Source organism: Paramormyrops kingsleyae, chromosome 2, assembly GCF_048594095.1.
Source record: "Paramormyrops kingsleyae isolate MSU_618 chromosome 2, PKINGS_0.4, whole genome shotgun sequence".
Lineage (NCBI taxonomy): Eukaryota > Metazoa > Chordata > Actinopteri > Osteoglossiformes > Mormyridae > Paramormyrops > Paramormyrops kingsleyae.
The window spans coordinates 30,380,966-30,395,846 of NC_132798.1; the positions used below are offsets into that span (position 1 = coordinate 30,380,966).

General features: G+C 38.2%; 1 protein-coding gene across 3 annotated transcripts in view; it reads left to right on the top strand.

Moving 5' to 3' along the window:
• Positions 1 to 14,881, top strand: part of adamts3 (ADAM metallopeptidase with thrombospondin type 1 motif, 3) — a 52,102-nt gene that overhangs the window by 35,255 nt on the left and 1,966 nt on the right. For all 3 annotated transcript variants that reach the window (XM_023820711.2, XM_023820712.2, XM_023820713.2), the window contains 14 exons: positions 518 to 661; positions 898 to 1,030; positions 1,319 to 1,432; positions 1,554 to 1,699; positions 2,241 to 2,416; positions 2,742 to 2,875; positions 3,745 to 3,868; positions 7,857 to 7,949; positions 9,237 to 9,400; positions 9,819 to 9,975; positions 10,053 to 10,185; positions 10,877 to 11,084; positions 12,392 to 12,509; positions 14,615 to 14,775. In XM_023820711.2, coding sequence (XP_023676479.2) covers positions 518 to 661; positions 898 to 1,030; positions 1,319 to 1,432; positions 1,554 to 1,699; positions 2,241 to 2,416; positions 2,742 to 2,875; positions 3,745 to 3,868; positions 7,857 to 7,949; positions 9,237 to 9,400; positions 9,819 to 9,975; positions 10,053 to 10,185; positions 10,877 to 11,084; positions 12,392 to 12,509; positions 14,615 to 14,775 — 2,005 coding nt within the window. The remainder of the gene's footprint in view (positions 1 to 517; positions 662 to 897; positions 1,031 to 1,318; positions 1,433 to 1,553; positions 1,700 to 2,240; positions 2,417 to 2,741; positions 2,876 to 3,744; positions 3,869 to 7,856; positions 7,950 to 9,236; positions 9,401 to 9,818; positions 9,976 to 10,052; positions 10,186 to 10,876; positions 11,085 to 12,391; positions 12,510 to 14,614; positions 14,776 to 14,881) is intronic.

The window sequence follows — 14,881 nt, forward strand, 5'->3', positions numbered from 1 at the left end:
AATGGCATAGTAATCTGCTGAAATCAAAGGCTTGTGAAATGTGTAGAGTGATTATGAAGTAAGCACAAAAAAATACTTTTATGTCAACATATGGCTCTATGATCATTCCTGTAAATGAAAGATACTTGAATTGTTAGAGGTTTTCAAAACAGTCATCGTTTTCTTACGTCAAAAGGCTTCCAGTCCTTACATAAATCTGAAAATGATACTCGAAATTTCAACTGTCTGTTTTGCTAAATTTGCTAAGAAAGAAATGCTGCAGATTATTTTATGTTGAAAGGAAAGTATTTTTCCAGTGCAACAGCCAATAAACGAAAAACGATTAAAATACTTATTGGAAAAAATATGTAATACCAGAAAGCATGTATTTTTCTTCACCAGATCTTCTGAAATCATTTTTTTTTACTTATAATTTAATAATCACTTATACAGATATGCTTTTTACATAGCAGACACCTATCATCATGTTTTCTAGAAACAAGATATGTCCATGATAAATGTGTGTTCTTTCTGTTAGGCTGGGAATGGAGCATGACGGGCAGGGAAATCGATGTGGGGATGAGACTGCGATGGGCAGCGTCATGGCACCTCTTGTGCAAGCTGCTTTCCATCGGTACCACTGGTCAATATGTAGCGGGCAAGAGCTCAAGAAATACATACAGTGAGTTCTCATCTGAAAGTAGGATTAAATTTACTTTAATGGAACATATCATAAGGAGTGACATCACACCTCCACGATTGGGATTTGCTTTGTACTGACTATTCTGCAGCATGTTGCATATTATAAATTGTTGAACTAACTGTGGATTAAAACTGAAAAAATTAACAATCCTTATAAAATTTTTCTGGTTTGATTATTGTTAACACATATTTGTATATGTGCTATATGTTTTATAGCTCATATGATTGCCTGTTGGATGACCCTTTCATGCATGACTGGCCCCAAATTCCTGAACTTCCTGGAATGAATTATTCTATGGATGACCAATGCCGATTTGACTTTGGAGTTGGATACAAGATCTGCACATCCGTAAGTAGATTCAGAAATGTGTGTAAAATAGTGTTAGTTACTGTAATGCTTACAGTATGTGTTCACTAACCAGTCAAGAATATAAATTGTGAATCTGTCACCACAGTTATCTTTTTTTAATTGGTTAAAACAACATTTGTCAAAGAATGAGGACAAGCACTGCAGGACACCTTTTCTTTTTTGTTATATGCATTGAAGGACCATGCAGTGAAACTGCTGGAAATAGTGTTCATCTTTATTTTCTTGTTAGGAATGTCTGTATTTAAATGCTACTTTTAACTTCTTCAGTTTCGTACCTTTGATCCTTGCAAGCAACTGTGGTGCAGTCACTCTGATAATCCCTATTTCTGCAAGACTAAAAAAGGGCCACCATTGGATGGGACAGAATGTGCCCCTGGAAAGGTAGTTTCAGTATGCTGTTCATATTGCCATATTACATTTAGCTATTTTGTGGCACCTTTATTAAAAACAGCATAACGTATAACTCTAACAGAGAGTTTACCAAAGATCTGCATTTTTCCAGTGGTGCTACAAAGGTCACTGCATGTGGAGGACCTCCAACCATGCAAAGCAAGATGGCGCCTGGAGCTCCTGGACCAAGTTTGGCTCTTGTACTCGAAGCTGTGGGACTGGGGTTCGGTTCAGAACCCGGCAATGCAACAACCCTGTGTAAGACTGGTTTAAATAAAACTTGTGAATTGCAACATACTGTAAAAATGTGGATGACTTTAAGGTTGGTTCAAGAGGGATATACAGTATAATCTGCAAAATAACCTACCCATTATTTCAGCAGTGATATTTATTCTTCTATAAATTTGTTTTACTTGCAAAGTTAGCACTCATTTTTATAATCTCTGTATCTGGTGCACATATGTCAAGTGTGGAACTAACTTGATATTCTTCTTTAAATTCCTGTGAGCAGTTCCTATGGGAAATTCTCTGCCTCTTTCAGATTTCTAAAATCTATTTGTTTATTTATTTTATTTTTTTACATTTTCGGCTAATTCTGTGTTGTGAAAAAGGCTGCTATGAAAGGGACCTTGGGTGGATACCATATGAAAGTTGAAAATTCTTTCAAAAACTTGTGAAAATGTACTCTCTTTCCTTGAAAATTTGTAAGTTGGTAAACCTATCCCGTACTGGATAAGCAGTTGGAAGATGAATGTACGGATAAAATATATCAATTTAAAATTTTATATGTATCCGACAGCCCCTCTAATGGAGGTCAGGATTGTCCAGGTGTAAACTTTGAGTATCAGCTTTGCAACATGGATGACTGCCCCAAGAAATCTGAAGACTTTCGGGCACAGCAGTGCCAGAAACGTAACTTGTACTTCAAGTTTCAAAACAGCAAGCACCACTGGCTACCTTATGAGCATCCAGACGGTGAGTTTGTGCAATATGTGACCAGTCACATTGTCAGTAGTGATATGTTTTTCCTGTAAAGATGCGGCTGTAGGCCTTTTATTTATTTATTCAGCTGTTTTTTTTTTACCGAATGTAGTTACTGTAGCTTACCTCGTTTTTGCCTACAATATTTAGTATGATATTTAGTATTCATAAGTTACCTCCTTAGTATGTAGATAAACATTTTTAAATACTTGTATATCAACCACAAGTAGTATTGTTTTGTGGTCATACATACATACACATGGAGGTGTTTGACAATTATTACTATTATTGTTTTCATTTCTAATGTTTATTATTTTAGCAAATAAAAGATGTCACTTGCACTGTCAGTCAAGACAAACAAGTGATGTGGCTTACATGAAGCAATTAGTGCATGATGGGACAAGATGCTCCTACAGAGACCCTCACAGCATCTGTGTGCGGGGAGAGTGCGTGGTAAGGAAAGAGATGTCATTTTCTAATTTGCTACACTTGTTAAATGCTTAACTAAAACACACTTTTTGCGATGCTCTATCACTGTATTTTTCTTTGAATATTGTTTTTTCTTTTTCTTATTTATTCACCTTTATATAGGACTGAAGAAAACACAGAGTAGGTCTTTCATCCATTCACAGCAAACTCTGCTGGCAGTACTCTGAAATGCAGAGGATTGTGGGGAAAGAGTGTATTGCTATTCCACTGTTATCTCCCAAGCAACGCACTTTTATTTTAGTCATCATCCATTCTTACATTCTATATACAATTTTTGTATTAATTTCAGGCAGTTATAATTATGTATTGATTACTGATTGATTTACAAGTGCCATTTCTAACAAAAACGAATTAGTTCGAGGTAAAACACATCTGACACCAATAGAAAAAAATCTGCTGCATTTTTGTATCAATACATGAAACCTGTTTAAACATTTACACCATAACATTACATAACCTTATAATTTTGAAACTATTTTTTAGCTAATGATGTCTTTGAATCATTTTATGCACAGTTGATGACAGCATGCAAAATCAGTATCTGTAAATATTTGTTTTTCCTTATCCATAGATAGCTACAAACATCAGATCATTAAATGACCAAGCTAGATCATGCATATTCTTTGAGCATCCAAAATACAGCCAAGTAAAATTCAAACTCTCCCTGCTTGATGGATAGCATCATATTGTAGTAGATGTGCTTCTAACAGGTGTTATGGTTTTATTTGGCAGGCAGTATGGTAAAAGCCAAATTACAGATAATCAGCCCATATCCATCAGCAGTACACAGTTTGGAAACTGTACTTTACTCTGTTGCCTATTTCCTTTCACAGAAAGTGGGATGTGACAAAGAAATTGGCTCAAACAAAGTTGAGGATAATTGTGGGGTGTGTGGCGGAGACAACTCTCATTGTAGGACTGTCAAGGGAACTTTCACTCGCACTCCCAAGAAATCGGGTAGGTTGGTTTTAAAACCTTTTATCACAGCATGCAGTACTGTCCCCAAAATACACAGTAAAGCCATCCCTCATTGTGAATAAACAACACTGGTTTGGGATGGTTTAGGATTTATTAAAACTTTACCAAGAAGACAAGCTAATATTCTGTATGTCATGTATGTGGGAGTACGGAGCAGGGAAAGAGGAGCAGGAGTCCAGGCAGTCGGGGAAATGTAGGATTTATTAAGGGAGAACACAAGCAGGAACACACAGTAGCACATAGAACTGACGTCAATGACCGGACTGGGGAAACATACTCTAACACGGAATTAAATACACAACAGGAAATCAACACGACTCGAAACAGCTGGTAACACAGGGATTCCACACGGGGTAGATGCGAGGGCGTGGCACACGGGCGGATCGGACGACCGGGGCGTGACACTGTATTTTAGCCACATTTTCATCTTTTGATATGAAATACAAATTTCATGAATATACCTCAAAAATATTTATATTTTTGCACTGTCATATTTATATATGCTTCTCACTGTTATTAAAGCAATACAGCTACAAATGATAATGCATTTCAGTGAATGTACTTCTAAAACAGAATATTTCATGTAAAATCCCATTATAATCTTTTAGGCAACTTCTTTTTCATTGAGTGTTTTTTTTTTCCTTTTGATTGATTAATTGTACAACCCTCGGACCCATTAATTAACAAGCTCATGATGTTATCCAAATCAGTATAAACATTACTACCAATCTGTAGAACTGAAAGCAAATCAAGTCTTGGTGAATTGTGCTACAGAATGTCCCACCTGGAACATGGAGGCAACCTTTCAGTTTAAGCGGTTATCACTACCTCTTGCAGATCTTTTTTATATATTCAGTTCCGTGCAAAATTTTTAGGCTGCCAAAGAAAATTATGTTTAAATGATCATCATGTTCATATAAAGCTATGATGTCTTCCAAAGTGTGTTAGCTTACCATTTCAAAATGTCTCCTTAAGTCACATCAGTATTTGCAGTAAACATCTAGTATATCCATGTATTTGTTGAATCGACCACCAGCATACCGTGTTTGGCTAGTCAGTATTCTCATAAAATTATTAATCTAATTAAGTAAGCAGGTGGTGAAATCTAATGAATGCATTGAATGACTGGTGGCCCTGAACAGAGGTTTGGGAACTGATGTGGTGTTCATCTAGTCATCCAAGAAGATCAGTAACTGAAGAACAGAATCTGGACAGCTGAAGAAATACTAGTTTCTTTATTGCATTTTTTATTGTAGATATATACTAAATGATCAGAGAGCTTTAAACATTGAAGACCTAAAACTTTTACATATCTGCAGTAAAAGTAACTGATATCCTGTTGGATGGCTTTATGTTGAATTAACGTTGACAGACATGACGGAATAAGATGATTAATAAAAAAGTCTTGCATTTTGAAGAAAATCTATGTTTCCAAAACATATATAGACCGAAGTTAGCCATGGGTCAACTACACCACACTGGCAAAAATGGCAAGTACCATTTTCAACAACACAGGCAATGAAAGGGAATTCCTGTAGATTTATGTGTTATATATTGGCAGCAATTTGACAGAGAAAACTTAATGTATGGGGTGATTTCCTTTTGCCTGTAATTTAACACTATGGCTTAGCCAGAATGCAAATGAGATTATCCAACAGCAATAGTGTGTGCATGGTGGAATGAATGAATGGAGACATTGTTACTCCTATCTGTTTTAATCTGAATCACGTACCTTTTTTAACAGGAAAAAAATTAAGCAAGAGATGCCAAAAAGAAATGAATTTGCTTGAAAGCAAAACCAGCAAGTATCCAGCGTTACTTAATGCCTTTGTCTTCCTATATGTTAGTCTTTTCTTTCATTGACTTGCTTTTGTACGTTAGAGGAATGAAACAAAATTCTCATTCATAGGTGCATAAATAATAACACTAAAATAATTCTTTCATATCACCCAATAACATGTCAGGTATTCATTCACAATGCCTTATGTAGAATCATGGAATTATGTGGAATCTCAGGTTTTAAAACATACAGCATTTAAGGTAACGTGAAATTGTAGCTGTGGAGTAAAATAATAATTATCATAAAGGCTTCATCTAAAGACTAAACTGGGAGTGTTATGATAGGAGAGGAAGTGCAAGGTTTTCTGGTTTAATTTAGTATTTCATTGTGGTGCTTAAACATGCACTGGACTGTCTTATTTTGGAATGGACAAGGCGGGGGTGTATGGAGTAGCAGGTATAAAGGGTGTAGTTTCATTATCTGGGTTCACAGAAATTGAACAGAGATAAAAACAACACAGGAGAAAAAGAGAAAAATAATAGCAGCAAACATCCACATCTCACAAAGACACAACTGAAAGTATGGATGCAGTAAATACAGGTACTCTAACAGTTCAAATTGAAAAGTGCAGCTAAAAGTGCACTATATTTACAGTGCAGTAATGTTTAAGGTGGGAATTTTTTTTGTCTTAAGTGTTAAAAACTGTGACCACAGTAAGGAAAAAAAGTTTTGGGGATCGGAGATGTGTAGCATCTGCCAGAGAGCAGGGTCTGGAAAACAGAGTGAGCTGGATGACATTGGCATGGCATTGGGTGACATAATGAACTGAAAAGCTAGACAGGCAACAATTACCTTCAGAGAATTTGCAATGTAGACATAGCCTAACACTTTTTGAGAGAGCTACGTACTAAACCTTTCACTGGTATTTTTTCAGGCCATTCACCTGAAGAATGAAGGTGCAGCAAAATGACTAACATTATAGGAAGTATATTTTAATGTCATGACTTTATCATGTTGCCAGAAATGTTTAGTCTTATACAATCAGACAGGTCAATGTCCTATTTAGATTTTTCAGTCACTTTTCTCAATCTATTGTAGTCAGTATGTTGCAGTAATGCATAGATAGAAGGATATGGTCCAGTTAACCTCACGCACCTCTCATATATATTTGTATAACTAGAGGATTCAAAAGCTTGACTCTGCAGTACCCCAGTCCAGGTTGTGCTATGCAACACCCCTAATGACATGTCAGTGGATTCATTTGTTATTTGGTTATAATCAAGGCAGACATTACAGTTCTTGCTTTTTGAACATGGTCTGAATTGAACTGAGGACTGCATCCCCTACATGCCAAATAATATTTGGCATGCCTTTTAAAAGCATCCAGTGGAGGCTACATAGAGAGGGGATATTTTTCAGTGTGCCTGTCAGCAGCAATTATCATTAATTAACAGAAGAACTGCTCTGACAATGATGTGTTTATGACAGGAAAGAACAGAACTTAAGTTTCTCTGGTCTAGAACCTTAACATGTGATCACATTTCCACAGTGATTAATTACGCAATTGGGAACATTAGTGAAGATGGGATCTTTTAAAACAGTAACAAAATATTTATGTAAAGGGGAAAAAAGAGGAGCATTCTTTCTGGCTAAAGAAGCCAGTAATGTGTCTCTGAATGAAACAGAAGATTATAAAACATTTCTTGGTGAGTCTTACTAGGTTGCAGGCGTGTGGACATGCAGAAGTCAGCGGCCAAACAGCAGTTTTCCTGTTTAACTGACAAAGGTTCACTTATTCATTCTTTTTTATAATTGTGATATTTTACTGTATGATATGATCCTATAACAGACTAGAATGATATTCAGTAATACTTTGTTTTACTAAATTCGATATGTTAATACAAGGGTCAGATATAAGACTCAAAATACCTTGGCTGATGAATGAATATGAAACCTTTCTCAGTTTTTTTTTTCTTTTGCAGTGATTTTCATTTGCAGGTTATTATGACCACGCACAATGAAAGGTCGTAGTAGATTTGTAGTGCGTTCCATGCTGTTATCTGTTAATTGTTAAAGAAAATTAAGTGTTTTCTAACCAAGTAGATGTCCACCTCTATAGCGAAACCTTTTTCCGTCACTAATCAGTTCTGTTGTATTTCTGAATCTCTGCTTATGTTGTTTTTGCAGATAAATACAAAGGCCACTTTAAGATGCTTCTCATCCCACCTGCTGCGAGACACGTGATGGTTCAAGAACATGAGGGATTACCTCAAATTCTTGGTAAGTGTTTCAGTTACATACTTATATACTTCTAAATTTGGTAAATGTATAGAGGATGCAATTTGAATTAAAGGCACTACTTTGAATTGACACTATAACTTCAGCTTTTTAAATTTTATAAAAGCTACCTCATTCATTTTAAATAGCACTAATTCTAACTACCTGCCAGTGTTACAGTATTTTTTTCAAACATTAATTAATTCTTGCGAAGTAGAACTTACACCCAGATGGATACTGTATATATCTGCATATCTGCATATATATATGACAGCCTAATATCTCTCTAATAAATAACAATATTTTGGTAGCATCTGTATAGTGTGGATGGTGTGTGATTCACCTGGTTAAGCTGCTCTGCTAATTTACATTTGTATATTTATTACATGAATATAAGGTAATAAAACAGACAGTGTCACTCTTTACTTAATTTTACTGATGATTTTAAAACACAGTACATCTGTTTCAAACTCTTTTCAAATTACAGTATTGTACAAATTAAATTACAGAACTGTGTATAATTCAAATACACTGAAATACAGTATACTGTACATAAATATTCAATTCAATTTTATGTATACAGTACATTTTCACAGCGTCACATTGTCTCAAAGCATTTATTGTAGTTTTGCTGTTGCATCTTGGTGACTCGTTTTTGGACCAGAAGTAGACAGGTTACCTCAATGCAAAGTAAGGCTATCAAAGTAATCTAAAAAGAAAAAAGAATTACCGCAGTTTACATTTTTTCCATATGTTGTCATGTCAAAATGAACACTGTAAGCGCACTACTTGATTCCTATTAATTATTTGAACAGTATTTGTGTGTGATTCGGTCCCAAGCTTTTTGTTCCAAATAAGAAGTTGATCAATATAACCGTGATCACTATAAGCGGTTTTCACTGTACTAGTTCAAAATCTTGACTTGAATGTTTGTTTACTTTGCTGCGGTGGAGCGAGTTATCATTATGGAAAGGTAACTTATGTCTTGTAAAAAGAAATGTTACTTTAGATATTTAATTTAACAAAATGGATGAATGCTTCAAATTCTATCCATTCTCTTTTGGATATTGGTTTTGAGTGCTACACCTATGTATTACTTATTTCTAAAGGTAGCAAAAATGTCAATAATCAATGGATTATGAGAGGGTCCCTGCTATTTTTTTGTTTGGAAATTCATGATACATTATTATTGGAACTTCATTGCATCACAAATAGACCTTTTGATTTTTTTTTTTTTTTTTTTATATTTCAAGTATCATAATGTTATCCCTTACAAGATGTTTATTTCAGCAATCAAGAACCAAGCAACAGGACAATATATACTTAATGGAAAAGGAGTCGAGGCAAAATCAAAGACTTTCATTGATTTGGGAGTGCAATGGAATTACATCATTGAGAATAATGTTGAGACCTTATACACAGATGGGCCTTTAAATGATGAAGTGGTTGTTCTGGTAAGGATTCGGAAGTATTTTGTTATGAAGATAAAATATTGCTGTAATGTATCAAATAACGCATTATTACCATGCCTGTTAATTTTAATGAGTTGATACATTGGTAACACCTAAAGCAGTCATCATAGATACGTTCGTAATGCCTTGTAATGCATTCATGAAGTATTATAAATACGGCTATAACTTTTTATGAAAATGCATAACACATTATAGCCATGTTTATTATGCATTATGAATGCTCTATGAATGTCAGGGTCAGTGGCCATTTGTCCCTGCCCTTCATGTCACTTCCCCGCTTTGCCAGCAGATGTTGCCATAATGACACAAATTTTCTGCAGACTTACCCTCTTATTTATACTTTACCCTCTTAGAAATCATCCATTGAAACAAAACTGAATGTATGTTTGTCTATTTTAAGATTATCCCTCAGGATAATAAGACAACATCTACTCTGATGTATAAATACATTATACACGAAGACTCCATTCCAGTCCACCACAACAATGTAATTCAGGAGGATATCTACGAATGGGCATTGAAGAATTGGTCGCAGTGTTCCAGACCTTGTGCTGGAGGTATCGTGCAAAAACAAATTCCCCATGTTACACTTATGCTTAATCAAATGCAATCAAATGAACTTGTTTGGTTTCAGGGTTTCAGTATACTAAGTATGGATGTAGAAAAAAAGGTGACAGCAAGATGGCCCATCAAAGCTATTGTGACGTCAGCAAAAAGCCAAAACCAGTCCGTCGAATATGTAACATGGAAGAATGCACAACACCACAGTGAGTAAATATCCTACAAAATCTAATACTTGTGTTAGAACTGTTCTGGGACAGACTGCGCGGTCTAATAAATATTAATACTTTTTGTTTTGGCGTTTATCGTAAGGAAAATTATTTGTCACATTTCTCAGATTCAGTTTTTCAGCTACCTTCCACAGTCTAAAGATATGCATTTAGGTAAATTGGCATCTGTACAATCACACTTACATTTACTTTATTTAGCTAATGCTTTTGTCCAAAGTGATGCGTGAATGTGGCAAATAGCTTATTACAAACATGCATGCTGTCAAGGAGTTGACGAAGCACAAGTGCGGATAGGTTGAGCTTGCAATGAATGCACAGTTACAAGTGTAAGCTGAAGAAACTCTGTGCTGTATGATTGTGTGTGCATGTTTGTGTCTATCAGTTAGCTCACATCCCACTTAGTGCAGGGGTGCGCAGTCTGATCCACAAAGGGCCGGTGTGTATGCAGGTATTTGGAATAACCATTAGGTCAGCTGTTCAAACCCAGGTGTGAGGACTCTTCAGCCAGTCAGTCCTTTAATAATCTAATTAGGGAGTTGCAGCAAAAACCCACATGCCTAATGGCCCTTTCTGGATAAGGTTGCCCACCCATTATCTAAGTGTACACCAGCCTTACTGCCTTTTCACAAGCCAGACTGTCTAAGCCTCATTTTGTATACTCATCCAGGTGGATAGCAGAAGAATGGGAGCACTGCACCAAGACATGTGGCAACTTAGGCTATCAGATCCGCACAGTGCAGTGCATGCAGCTCCTTCATGAAGGTGCTAATCGATCAGTCCACAGCAAGCACTGCAGTGGGAAGAAACCAGAGAGCCGGAGGCCCTGCAACAGACAGCTCTGTCCTGCTCAGTGGAGAACTGGGACCTGGTTAAAGGTATAGCAGGAGAAATTTTGCTTACATAATGTGCTCTCTGTAGATTGATGCAATTTATGTTATGGGGGGGGGGGCATGATGAAGGAGAGACTATCCATGTAGTGGCTCTGACAAAGGAGGGTTTTATTAACATGACGGAACACAAAGGGAGAATCAGAAAACAAAGGGATTGTCATGACTACGCTGGCATGGAAGGCAGAAGCATGGAAGCAGGCACAGGAGTCGGGTGAACACGGGGGTTATTAGGGGAAATTTACTCAGGAACACAGGGAACACAGGCGATGTTAATGACCTGACTAACTGAAGACACACAGACACGGACTTAAATACACCAGATTAATTAACACCGCTAGAAACAGCGGAAAACACGGGGATTCCACACGAGGCAAGTGAGGGGCGTGGCACACAGGAGGATCGGAACGATCAGGGCATGACAGGGATCACAAGGGAGCAAAACAAGACTAATAAAACAGAAACTAAAACAGGAAGTAACACCAGAAAACAAGAATACGAAAGGTAGGGTGGAACACAAGAAGCTATAATAACTAACATGGGATAACTGTATTAACCACACTTAACAATGGCACAGCTAACACAGGGCAACAGCCACAATGACCGACTGAGGAACAGAACCAAAGTAGGCACTTAAAGAAGCTAATAACAAAACTAGACGAAGGACAGGTGAGACCCATAACCAATTAACCAACCTAATAGGACTCAGGGCAAAAAGAAACAGTTGGGGGCAATCAGATACAGAAAAGGGCCAAAGACCAAGGAAAACTGAACACAGTACAAACAGGGACCAGGGAGCAAAAACAAGGGACCGTCACTGAAATACACAAACACATGATACAAGGAAAACTGAACATAGTACAAACAGGGACCAGGGAGCAAAAACAAGGGACCGTCACTGAAATACACAAACACATGATACACCAAGAAAAACCACAAAACAAATTACAACTAGCTAGCCTCAAACCCACAACAAAAGGGCAGTCAAAGCATTTTAACAAAAGCTTATATTCACACAGATCACCAACCTTCATTTCAATTAATAAGACAATCAATCAACAACAAGCTTTTTAAAATCAAGTCAATTGTATTAACTGCTGTTATGTCAGGGAATTGCAGCTGATGGAACAGTGAACTTGATTTTTAGTTCAGCATAGCATGCTTCTATTATTTAACAATAAACTAGCTATGTCACATGATGTCCTGTAAGACTTAAATTCTCTATTGGTATGTGAATAATTTAGAATATACCTGATGATTGAAAGTAGCTTATTTATTATTTAATATAATTTCAGTGTTCAGTGACGTGTGGAGAGGGTGTGGAGCATCGCCTGGTGACTTGCCCCACTGGGGGTCAATGCAATGGGGACAAACCAGAAGCCATCAGGCCATGTAAGCGCGGCTTGTGCCATGGTAAGTCAACACTGGAGAGCAAGTGCATACCTAATTATTTGATTGTTAAGCATTTATGTCGTTATGCTATGGCATATGGGTTGTAATGGGCTATCCAATCGTATAAATATGACGCTAACAGTGACAATTTAAAATAAGTTCCATCCATCCATCCATTATCTGCTGCTTATCCAGGGTTGGGGTGTGGGCACAGCAATCTAAGCAGGGATGCCCGCACCTCCCTCTGCCCCTTGGGTATGCCTAGTAATTTTGTCCATAAAAGTTATGGGCAGAATTGGTGACAAAGGACAGCGTGGTGGAGTCCAACACCCACCAAGAATGAGTCTGACTTACTGCTGGCAATGTGAACCAAACGCTCGCTACACTTATACAGGGATCTGATGGCCCGCAGCAACAGATCCCGTAACTCATACTACTGAATCACCCCCCCCCCCCCAGGACCCCCCAAGGGACATGATCGTATGCCTTTTCCAAGTCCACAAAACACATGTAGACTGGTTGGGCAAACTCCTGTGAACCCAACGGTATCCTTGTGAGGATGAAGAGCTGGTGTAGCATTCTGCAACCAGGATGGAATTTGCATTGTTCCTCCTGAATCTGAGGTTCAACCAATGAACAGACCCTCCTCTCCAGTACCCCGGCATAGACCTTCCCAGGGAGGCTGAGGAGTGTGATCCCCCTAAAGCTGGAACACATCATCAGGTCCTCTTTCTTGTCGATTGGGACCACCACCCCAGCCTGCCAATCCCAAGGCACTGTCCCCAACATCCAAGTAATGTTGTAGAAGCATGTGAGCCCATCATCATCAAGAGCTTTCAAGAACTTTCGAATCTCATCCACTCCTGGAGCCTTACCACTGAAGAGTTTTTTGACTACTTCAGTGACCTCAGCCGTAGAAATGGGCAAGTTCTCCTCTGACATTAGCCAGGCAGCTGGTGGTGGACTTCAGCAGGAGACAACAGCGGTCCTACACTCCCCTAAACATCAACGGGACTGCAGTGGAGAGGGTGAGCAGCTTTAAATACTTGGGTCTTTGTGGACCCAACAGTCAGAACCCATCCCCCAACTTGAAGTTTAAGGAAGGTGACCCTCTCATTCATCAGGGTACATACTGACACTGAACCGGGGGCTATAAGTAGAGCCATCCCTGCCCAGCACCTCTCACGATGGGAACTCTAGAGTGCAATAGAGTGCAGCCCCTCACCAAGGAGTTTGGTTCCAGAGCCCGAGCCATGTGTTGAGGTGAACCCAACAATATCTAGTTGGTATCTCTCTACCTCCCGCACCAGCTCAGGCTCTATTCCCACCAGAAAGGTTACATTCCACATGCCAAGAGCCAGTTTTGGTAGCCGACAATCGAGGCCCCTTCCTTCGACCGCCACCTGATCAACATTGTATCTGATCCCATAGGTGGTGGGCCTTGGTCTGGCTCCAGGGCAAGGCCTTAGTCTCCCAAATCCAGACAGGGTAACATGGTCCATTGTATTGTTCATCATATAAGTACAATGCAATTCATTGTAGCTTCCCTCCTTTAACCCAGTGATAAATACACTATATGGATAAAAGTATTAGGACACACCTCTTATTCATTTAATTCAGATGTTGGTGCATAAAAGTCATCAACACTGTTGTCTCAGTAACTGCCGAGTTCCAGACTTCCCCTGGCATTAACCCCAACACACAAACTGTTTGCCGGGACCTTCACATAATGGGCTTCCATGGCCAAGCAACTGCATGCAAGCCTCATATCACCAAGTGCAATGTCAAGCATTGGATGGAGTGGAGTAAAGCACGCTGACAGTGGACCTTGGAGCAGTGGAAACGTGTTCTGTGGGGTGGCAAATCATGGCCAACATCAGTGCCAGTCCTCACAAATGCTGCCTTTCTACTGAAATCTTTTCATATATTATTGAAAACAGGCTCCTAAAGTTGTTTGAAAACATAAAATGTTTAACACTTAATGTAATGTTAAATTGAGCCAAATGGGATTCCATTGTAACTTTCATTGCACAATGTCAAACTGCAAACATTGCATTTGTGTGCAACATGTGCAACTTAGTTTTAATTTACTTGTAATGATTTTGCATGTTTGTCTTTTCTCCCAGATGAACAGTGCACTGGGGATAAGTCCATTTTCTGCCAAATGGAAGTTCTAGCCCGATATTGTTCAATCCCAGGCTACAACAAACTGTGCTGTGAGTCCTGCAGCAAGAATGGCAGCAGTCCCACTCCCTTCTTCTCTGAAGCTGCTGAGGATGAAGAAGAGGTCAGGTTTCATACAGACCACATTTCTAAAATCTTGAAAATCTCATAACCTTTTTTTAGAGCCCAATAACACTATTGATCACTCACTACTTCATTTTATTTCTCCT